Source organism: Myotis brandtii, unplaced genomic scaffold (assembly GCF_000412655.1).
Source record: "Myotis brandtii unplaced genomic scaffold, ASM41265v1 scaffold1040, whole genome shotgun sequence".
NCBI classification, from domain to species: domain Eukaryota; kingdom Metazoa; phylum Chordata; class Mammalia; order Chiroptera; family Vespertilionidae; genus Myotis; species Myotis brandtii.
In genome coordinates this window covers 908,813-919,093 of record NW_005353498.1, presented here as the reverse complement: position 1 = coordinate 919,093, position 10,281 = coordinate 908,813, and the positions used below count along the sequence as shown (strand labels likewise).

General features: G+C 52.9%; 1 protein-coding gene across 4 annotated transcripts; it reads right to left on the bottom strand.

Annotated features, from left to right (window-relative positions):
- Nucleotides 1-1,686: 1,686 nt before the first annotated feature.
- On the bottom strand, nt 1,687-9,409 carry BABAM1 (BRISC and BRCA1 A complex member 1). 4 transcript variants are annotated; one of them, XM_005856698.2, is made up of 10 exons: nt 9,301-9,409; nt 8,798-8,903; nt 8,052-8,393; nt 7,224-7,282; nt 6,460-6,580; nt 6,274-6,352; nt 4,637-4,661; nt 3,101-3,230; nt 2,852-2,938; nt 1,687-2,155 (listed from the first exon to the last, which is right to left on the bottom strand). In XM_005856698.2, exons 3-10 carry the CDS (start codon nt 8,340-8,342, stop codon nt 1,952-1,954), a joined length of 996 nt encoding a protein of 331 aa, XP_005856760.1. In that variant the 5' UTR covers nt 8,343-8,393; nt 8,798-8,903; nt 9,301-9,409; the 3' UTR covers nt 1,687-1,951. The 4 variants fall into 4 exon arrangements, with proteins under 4 accessions (XP_005856760.1, XP_014393795.1, XP_005856756.1 ...); XM_014538309.1 differs by having other exon boundaries at nt 8,052-8,388; XM_005856694.2 differs by having other exon boundaries at nt 8,798-8,897; nt 9,301-9,398.
- Between the last annotated feature and the right edge of the window lie 872 nt (nt 9,410-10,281).

The window sequence follows — 10,281 nt, the reverse complement described above, 5'->3', positions numbered from 1 at the left end:
CTCCGGTCTCAGCACCCAGGTGCCACGGAGGGTACCCAGCCAGGCTGCCCCGCGCCGCACCTGCCTGGCACACTTTGGGATTCGAGCTTCAGTGCCCACTCAGGTCCGCGACCTCGAGCGGTGCTCAGGGAGAGCCTGGGCGGGTGGAGGCCGCCGGGTGTGCCATTTTCTGGTCTCAAAACGCGGACACATCCTGCTGAAGGGGGCGGAGCTACGACCCGGTGACTTGGAGGTGCCCACGGCTGAAGAGGCCTCCATTAGCGCGCAAATGTAATTATCAGCTCCCGCCTCTAGCTCTGAGTCGCCTGTTTGCAGTCTCGGGGAGCCAGGAGGTCGTGCCTTTGGGGCTCTGGGCCTTGGTGTTCCCATCTGCAAAATGGGAGAATCCCTTCCAGGCTGGTGTGATGTTGAGCCAGTGTTTCATCACAGGGTCCTGGCACACGGGTGCCCAATAAATGCTATGGGAAGGAAAGCTGTTGCTCAATAAGGCCATTTGAATTTTAAATGGAACTGAGAATCTATCTGGTAAACTTCTTTCACTGTTGCTCATTATCCAGACAGAGAATTGAATAGTGGACCTGTTGTGCCTGTCTTGTCTCCCTTCTGGGGAGCAACCACGCTATTTCCTGGGACCTGTAGTCCTCCCCTTCTCAGGAGAGGCTTGATCCAGGCCTGAACAATCTGAATATCCCAGAGCTCTAGCCCATGACCCAGGCAAGGCCAGCAGTAGGGGGGTTGGGCAGTGGTCACAACTGTCAACCAATTGTCATGGTGCCAAGTCAATGCCAACAGAAATCCCCAATTTAGGGTGCAGTGAAAGAAGATGCTTTATTCAGAGCAAACACCTCAAAATAGAACAACACAGCCCTCTGGCAAATTGTTTCAGCTCCAGCCAAGGAATCAGTCTTTGGTGGAAAAGGAACAAGCATTGCCCAGCCATAATGGAACTTATATAAGGAAGCCCCAGCCCCTGACCCTTAATTAGCCTGTTCTCATGCAAATTAGTACCCCAAATCATCAGTTTGATTGGCCCAAAAAGCACTAAGGAGTGGAGCCATTCTGATTCATCAAAGATGCTAACAGAGCTAAGAACCAGGAGGTCACAGTTCAATTCCCCATCAAGGCATATGTCCGGGTTGTGGGCTCGATCCCCAGTGTGGGGCATGCAGGAGGCAGCCAATTAGTGATTCTCATCATTGATGTTTCTATTTCTCCCTCTCTGAAATCAATAAAAAATATATATATTTTTTAAAGATGCTAACAGAGACTATAGTTCCTCAGCTCCGATTGGACAGAGGGGTTATCTCCATCCTCTTGGTTGAAATATGATTCCAGGAATTCCTTTATATGAGTTGGCTCACTCAGCAGGAACACAATGCTGGCAGGCAGGCATTTCAGTGCAGAAGGCAGATAGTTTTTCTCCCTGAAGCTGGGTTTGCGTGAGAGGCAAAGGTTCCTGGGCTCCTTTTGTTTTTTAACATGAGACCAACTAGCCACCAGGAGCCCCTTTTGGTAGGTATTTTTCCGCCCCCCGGCGATGTCTGAACAGCTGGATGTAGGCAAGCCTGAAGCTGCACCTTGGCTTATCCGCCAGAACCAAGCGATTCCCCTGCTGTTCATTGGGTGGGTTTTCTGTCACCTTCAACCAAGAAGATCCTAATTAACACAAGGCGACTGGTGTGGACCTCGGTTAGAGATTTCTCAGGTTTTATTCTGGTGACAAAAATCACACAGGGAAGAACACATTACAATTGGCAAACTGGGGACTGAAATATGGACTGGGAATCATGGGTGACCACAGTCCTGGGTTGCTTCCTGGAATAACGGGTCTCCTTCCAGGGCTCCTAAGTAACCAAGTGCTTCCTTGAAGTCCCCCAGGGGTCCCATGGAGCAAAGTTTAAGAACCAACACTCTAGGTTTCGTGGTACCAGGATGGACGCACAGGGAAGGTTCAGACAGTGGCCTCAACCTCAGTGGCTTCCTCCTCCTCCTCCAGCAGGCTGTAGGAGGCATGGCTCTGGCAGGGCCGTTGCAACGGGTGAGCCAGCAGCTTAGCCATACAGTTGTGCAGCTCCAGGGCTGGCCCGGCCAGTGCCACCTCATACTTGTAGCTGGTGCCCTTGGTATCCAGGCTGCCCATGAAGGCAAACATGTCCTGTGGGGCCAGGGAGGGACTCTTCAAGCAAGGGCTCCCTGCCAGGCCTTCCTTGCCCCGGGAGGGCTTCCCAGAGGAGGAGGCACCAGGGGTAGGTTCTGAAGGGTGAAGAGTTTTCCAGGCAGAAAACATTCCTGCCTTCAGCAAACACTCCCTGCTCCCCGCCCCGTGTTAGGGACACCGACAGGTCTCAGCCTTGGAGCCTCCAAACTGGAGTCAGTTGGAGGCTCCAAGGGGAGCTAATAAACTACCCTCCAGTCCCCATGCTGATCTTCCTGAGGGGCAGGGAAGGCTGCCCTCAATAGACACTTTTGGTTTAAATATTGAGATATGAGTAGGAGCTGGCCTCAAACCCCTCCCCTGTTCAGCTGGTAAACTGAGGCTCAGAGAAGTAAGTGGCCCACTTGAAGCCCCACAGCTAGTTCCGGGCTGGGACGTGAATGACCAGCAGAGTCTGGGTAGGCAGGGAGGGAAGGGTGCTCCAAGAAGAGGGCACAGCCAAGGCAAAAGCAGGGAGAGAGAAGCAGGCCCCCGTCCCAACAGCCCCCGCTGAGCTCCCAGCAGACCACGTGGAAATGGTTGTCAAATGACCGAATGACCAGGAGCCAGAAGTTGGGATCCCCGAGACCCAGGGTAGATGGGTTCTAAGACGTCCCATCTACACCCACCTGCCGCCCACACCTGCCACGGCCTCACCTTCCAGCTCATCTCCTCCTCCTTCTCGTCGGTGCCATTGTGGATGTAAACAACATCAAAGAAGAAATATGGGCACTGGAACATTTTCTGCAGGTGAAGAACACCAGCCTTTGAGACTCAGTCACCCTGTGCCCCATGACAATTCCCCAGCGTCTGCCTCAGACTCTGGGAACCTGCCACAGGTGCCCCAGTCCTCTGCTCAGGAAACCCCTCCTAGTGTCTCACCACCCTCTCCCAGGCCTCGGTCACCTTCATGGGCTCAGTCAGGGAGAACTGGGGCTGGCAGGGTGGACGGCTGTAGACAAGGATGGTACGGACCACATATGGGGGTGGGATCGTCTGCACATTCTCCGTGACTGGCAGCTCCGTCTTCTGTTGACTGCACAGTAAGGGGACAGATGAGAACAACTCTGGGGGTCCCTCCCTTCATCACCTTTGGAGAGCCAGTTCCTTGCTGGGCATGCAGAGCCCCACCTGTCCCCTCCCCAGTTTACTGCTGGCTCTGAGCCTTCCCACATGCTGTTCTCTCTGCCCAGAGCACCTCCCCAGCCTTACCCTCTGCCTGACCTCTTCTGTTTTGCTAAACCCAAAGCTGAAGCCTGCTCCGCCCACCCTGAGTGTCCCCCATCACCTGGAGTTGGCCCTGCCCCACCAGGCCAGGAACTCTTAGGAAGGGACTTAATCTTTTATCTAAATCAAGACACATTTCCCTACTTGGCCACAACTGGATCTCATGGGCAGAGGGCACTAGGCAGAGGGCAAGGTCCTTCCTATGTAAAAAGCAAATCTGGTCCTTCACAAGAAAAAAGCCAACTTCCTCATAGAAAAACCGGTAAAGGGGACAAATAGACAAGTCACTACAGGAATGCCAAACGGCTTTAAAATGAATGAAAAAAAGGCTCAGAGAAAGCACTATCACACAAGCAGAGCTTTCAGCAGCATCATCAGTCCGGCCAGGGGAAATAAACGGTTAATTTCTGAGGCAGTACTTTGGCAATGTCTAGCAAAATAATCCCCCCTTAATCAAGTATGTCCTCTACTGTGAATTTACCTCATGGGTTCACTTGCAAAATTTGCTGAGATGTTTGTACCAAGTTAATTAAAGGCAACACAAGCTCTGTGCCCAGCATCAGGGGCTGGTGAAAATGGAGATTAGAATAGTAGGGCCCACAAACTAAGAATGGGTTTATATTTTTAAATACCTGGAGGGGGGAAAATCAAATGAATATTTCATGACATGTGGAAATGACATGAAATTCAGTGCTTATCAATAAAATCTTACTGATACACTAGAGGCCGTGCACCGGTGGGGTCCCTCGGCCTGGCCTGCGGGGATTGGGCCGAAACCGGCTCTTGACATCCCCCAACGGTCCCGGATTGCGAGGGCGGGTCTCGGATGACACACCCCAGAACTGGGCTGCTTCCTCTCTGGTTCAGGGTGCATCACCCGAGAACCACAGCTGCCAAGTCATGCAGCTCAGCAGCTCCTGCGTTGAGAGTCTGCCCCCTGGTGATCAGTGCGCATTATAGCTACTGGCCAGTCCACCGGTTGCTTAGGCTTTTATATAGAGAGATGGCCACGCCCACTGTGTCCATAGAGTTTGTGGTTGCCTTTGGATTCCTAAGGCAGAGTCAGTTGTTATGATCTGCAAAGCCAAACACATTTACTATCTGGCTTTTTATGGAAAGAGTATGCAGCCTCCTGGGCTAAAACAATGGTGTGGAGGGCCATGGGCCACCATAGGACTAATACAGAGGGTGAGATACGGGGAAGGAAGGACTTACATGAGGCTGAAGAGACCTTCCATATCTGGTGGGGATGCTAAGAACACAGGCGGCAGAGCACGGGTGGGAAGGGTGCATGACTCCCCTCATCCTGATGCCAGGAGACCCCAGGTGCCTCAGAACCTGGGGCCAGGTACCACTGTGCAGGAAACTGTGTGTGACCCCAGCCCCGTGGCCTGAGCCTGTTTTCCTCAGCAGAGATCACAGACGAGGGGGCTGACATCGGATGCCCTGAAGACCACTGGTGATTCAAAACTCCCCTTCCCCTCAGGCCAGGGCCACGCCCCTTACGAAGAGCTATGGGTGTTCCTGTTCCCCTCCTCCCAACTCTCACACATTTTCTAACTCACAGGGATGATATTTTATCTAAGTTTTGAGCTGCATGTGAGCCTTTCATGTTCAAATTAGCATAAAATGTGATGTAGTGCCCTAGCTGGTTTGGCTCAGCGGACAGAGTGACGGCCTACAGACTGAAGGTCCCGGGTTCGGTTCCAGTCAAGGGCACATGCCCAGGTTGCAGGCTCAATCCCCAGTAGGGGGCGTGCAGGAGGCAGCCAATCAATGACTCTCTCATCATTGATGTTTCTCTCTCCCTTTCCCTTCCTCTCTGAAATTAATAAAAACACGTATTTTTTTAAAAAATGTGATATAGTGGTGACTGTGACTTTTCAGTCACATATTGGCATTTTTTGAGCAAATGGCACCAAATGTGTAATTGGCCCTGCATGGAGTGCTCCCCCTGTGGGCACAGTTTTGACATCCAGAGTCCAAATCAGCTGGTTTTGCTTCTGTGTTACGACTTTACCTTGACAGGGACCCATGGGGTAAGAGGTAGCCTGCCTCCCATTTTACAGATGAAGAAACTGAGAGCCTGGGGAGCATTTGGGATTTTGCTTCCTGGCAATGTCATCAGTTTGGCTCAAATGAACTCTCTTTTTTTGTTAATCCTCACCTGAGGATATTTTTCCATTGATTTTAGAGAGAGTGGAAGAGAGAGGGAAAGACAGAGAGAAACATCAGTGTGAGAGAAACACATTGATTGGTTGCCTCCTGCACTTGCCCTGACCAGGGCCCCGGCCGGGGAGAAGCCTGCAACCAAGGTACTCGCCCTTGACTGGAATGGAATCAAACCCAGGACCCTTTGGTCTACAGGCTGACGCTCTATCCACTGAGCCAAACTGGCTAGGGCTCTCTTTCTTTTTAAAATCCTCACCCAAGAAGTGAGGATATTTTTGATTTTAGAGAGTGGAAGGGAGGGGGGATGAGGAGGGGGGTGGGTGGGGAGAAAAACATTGATGTGCCACGGACACATCGATTGGTTGCTTCCCATATGTGCCCCGACCAGGGGTGGGGATCGGAACTGCAACCCAGGTACATGCCCTTGACTGGAATCTAACCCACAACCCTCCAGTGTGCAGGCCGACGCTCTAACCACTGAGCAACTGGCCAAGGCTCAAAAGAAACTGAAAGCTAGAGAGGTGACTGGCCCTAGCCTGCTGCAGCAGAGCTGAGATCTGGACCTGATCCAATGTAAGTTGGCTCCCTCCAAGCTCAGGCTTCCTGGGTTCTGGGTACAAGACAGGCCAGCCTCCCACGCCGCCCCCTGCCCCCTGAGGTGCCTCTGCCTGGAAGGATACTGAAGTTGGAGCAGGAGGCTGTCTCTAGGTCGTAGAGGCAGCTGCAGAGCTCACGGGGGTCGGAGGTCAGTCCAGACAGCTGTGGAGAAACACAGGCCTCAGCAAAGTGCTCTCTGCCCCCAAGGGGTCCCAGAGCACCCAGCCTCATCCCTACCCTCAGGGGACCCCAGGGTGCCCCAGCCTCACCCAGGCGGTGTCATCGTTCACCACCACCAGTGCAAACTCATGGCTTTTGTCAATCTTGTGTTTTGTCCGCACAAACATCTCAATCATCTTCTGGGAGACATTGAGAGCATTGGTTTTGGAGCTGGAGAGGGACAGAGAATGAGGGGGGTGGTTAAGGAGAGGCAGGCCTGGGGGCGAGGCTTATCCCCTCACCTGTCCATCCTGGGGAACCTTCCACCAGCGCTACAATGAGGCCCTGGCCCACGTCACACAGTGTGTGTGTGAGGGGTGGGAGGGGGACATGCTTGTCTTCAGTATCTCCCAGAGCCTCTCAGACCCTCTCCAGGTTCTGTTGCTCAACCCCACAGAGCCCTGCCTGCTCAGGGCAAGGGCTTTGGGGTCAGCTAAGCATGAGTCTGAATTCTTGCTCCACCTACTTGCTATGGTCTTAGGCAAGTTACTCTGCTTCTCTGAGTTTCCAAGTCATTCCTATGACATTGATTTTAGAGAGTGGAAGGGAGGGGGGAGGAGGGGAGAGAGAGGAGGGAGAAAAACATTGATGAACCACAGACACATTGACTGGTTGCTCGATACCTCTCACATGCTTGGAACAGAGCCTGAGGGGCCACCGCTGTATCATTACCAGTTACTGTCGCTATGCTCTGATACCGCCAGGCCCCGAGCCAGACCACAATGGTGTGAGTCTGAGAGAGAGCCCTGTGTTTTTCAGGCTGGGCCCCTCCAAGTTGTAGCTACACATTCAAGCCCTCAAATGTCCCTCTCACCCGTTGAATGACTCCAATTTTGGCAGTGACATTTCCTCCGACAGGTCCAGGCAGATGATCTGCAATGAAGTTGGAGGGTGGTGAAGGCACTGTGACTGGCAGCCCCTGGTGCCTGGATGTTAACACCAGCCCCCACATGCTTGGCCCTCTTTAAGCAGACCCGTCTGAGAGGTGGTAAGATGACCCCCAGTTCTTAGTCAAGCTATCCACTTTGGAAGTTGGTGGCTCAGGGGAAAGAGCGCTGGACTAGAAGTCCAGGTTAATAAGTGAGTAAGCAAACAAGAGAATACATGACACAGAAACAAGGAAATAAGGGTATAGTGGGTTGAACTGTGGCGCCCAGAAGATATGTTTGCCTAGAACCTCAGATGTGACTTTACTTAGAATTAGAGACCTTGATGATGTAATTAAAATAAAGAAATTGAAAGAAGATCATCTGATCCGGTGACAAGTATTCTTATGACAGACAGGAGAGGAGACACAAAGACAGAGAGGGGAGGGCCATGTGAAAACAGACACAGATGGGAGTGATCAGCTGCAGCCAAGGATGCCTGGAGCCCCCCAAAGCTGAACGAGTAAGGAAAGACCCTCCCCTAGAGCCTCTGAAGAAAATGGGGTCCCTGCCAACATCTTGATTTCAGACTTCTGGTTTCCAGGACTGTCAGAGAATAAATTTGTTTTTTTCAGCCCCCCAGCTCACTGTAATTTGTTGCGGCAGCCCCAGGAAACTAATACAAAAGGGCTGTTTGTAGAGTGAATCCCAAAAGGCGAGAATGTCAACCCAAGGTTCCCCAAAGCCTCAGAGCTTACGGCCAAATTCTCACTTACCACCTTCTCTGGACAGTTGACCCTTGGTGTCCGCACCTGGACCTCAGGGGCTGGTGGGGGCACCTGCCAGGGCTTGGGGCCAGCTCCCAGAGCGTTCGGGGTCCCATCATCCGCACTGGCCGCCTCACCCTCACCCTCACTTCGGCTTCCCACACTGGTCTGGGCCCCCAGTGCCCGGTCCTCAGCCCCCTCAGGGTTGGAGCGTGTACGGGGCCTTGGCTCCACTGACTGCTCTTCCTCCTCCTCCTCCTCTTCTTCCTCGGTGGGGCTGCTGGGCTCTGCCACCTCCATGGCTCCTGAGTGGCTGGATGAAGCAGGGATGGGGGAAGCCAGAATTCTGCCCTTAGGAATTTCAGAAACATTTGGTTACCCAGAAGGTTAGGGCACTTGCTGCTTACCGACTATTGACTCACTTCTCTCAGGGCCTCAGTTTCCTCATCTGTAGAATGGGTGCCTTTACACTTATCAGCCAAGCATCCACTCTAACTTAAGGTAACAGCCTCCATGCACACTTCTGTAGTGAAAACAACTACAAAGCCAGTGAACACAACTGGCTACTGTGAATGGCTCAGGAATGGGGACATGACCCAATACAGGCCAGCGAGGGGCAGCTCTGAGACTTACAACACTGCCATTAGGGGAGAGGGACTCCTTAGAGTTGCAGAGCTTGGGAGCTACAAGGAGAGAGTTGCTAGGAGCCTCCTTAGCCTCCAAGAGAGGAAAGAGCCCACGGGAGTGATGCTCACCCAGAGAACAGCGGGCAGAGTTCTGAGCACCTGGAACCAGTCTATACGCCACTAATTCCCCTTTCTTGCTTCAGATAGATTGAGTTGGGTTTTCTGTAACCTGGAACTGAAAATGTCTTGGTAAATAAAGGAATCATAACCTCTAGGATTCTCCCCCGTGGACGCTGGGCTGCCTAGGGGGTGTCTGTACATGGGGGTGTCGGCACAAGCGAGAGACGGGGATCTGGGTGCCACAGGTCCCTTTGAGGAAAGACAGGACGCCAACGGGACAGCCTGCCTGTCTGGGCAATGGGTGCGGGCTGCCCGGGATGGTCTCTGAGCGCCCCGCAGCCCCACAACCTCCAAGGAACTAGCTGTAGAAGAGGGGTGGAGGCTAGGCTGCGGGAGAAACCAGAGCTGGGAACGGAAGCTTCCAAGGAGGCAGGGGGCTATATCCCGAAGGCTACGGGAGCTAGGCCTCGAGGGACGAGCCCCACACGCTTTCAACACCCGCTTCTGCTCACCGTAGCCTCAGCCTCCCTCCGACTGGGCTGCCGACTCGCTAGGAAGCCGCCATCTTCGCAGCCGGACGTAGTGCGGCGCGGCCGCGACGCCTCCTGGGAAATGTAGTCCGGCGGGCCACCGGGCGCGTGGAACGGTGACCTGACCCAGGCTGAAGCGTCTCCGAAGCTGATAGGCTGGTGCTCCGCTAGGAGTGAGGTTTGGTAGGTGGCGAAGGGATACGTAGGGCGGGATCTTGAATCTGATTGGCTAGAAGCTAAATGAGGCGGAGTTTTTATTTCGGCGGAATCAGACTACGCTGGTCAGCGGTTCTAGGCGTAGGCTGGGATGAGCCGAGGGCCGTGGGCTTTCGTGGACCAGGCTCAGCGGGATGGAGAGGGCCTAGCTGCAGTGTAAAAGGCTGCGTGGGACAGGATTGGGCGGAATTTATTTATTTATTTGGGGGGGCGGGATTTAGAAGAGGCGCGGCTGATTTGTGGGTGAGGGGCGGGGTTTTGCGGTCTGATGTGGGCGTGGCCCAGGCCCAAGGCCCCTCCCAATTACTTAATTCTTCTTGTTTTATATATATTTGCAAAAATAAAAAATACTGCCCTAGACCTCACTGGTTTGGCTCAGTGGATAGAGCGTCGGCCTGCGGACTGAAGGGTCCCGGGTTCGATTCCGGTCAGGGGCATGTACCTTGGTTGCGGGCCCAGCCCCCGTAGGAGGTGTGCAGGAGGCAGCTGATGGATGTTTCTCTCTCATCGATGTTTCTAACTCTCTATCCCTCTCCCTTCCTCTCTGTAAGAAATCAATAAAATATATTTTTAAAAAATACTGCCCTAACCAGTTGATGTTTCTCATCAATGTTTCTAACTATCCCTCTTCCTTCCTCTCTGTAAAAAAATCAATAGAATATATTTTTAAAATATATTTTATTGATTTTTTACAAAGAGGGGGGAAGAGGGATAGAGAGTTAGAAACATCGATGAGAGAGAAACATC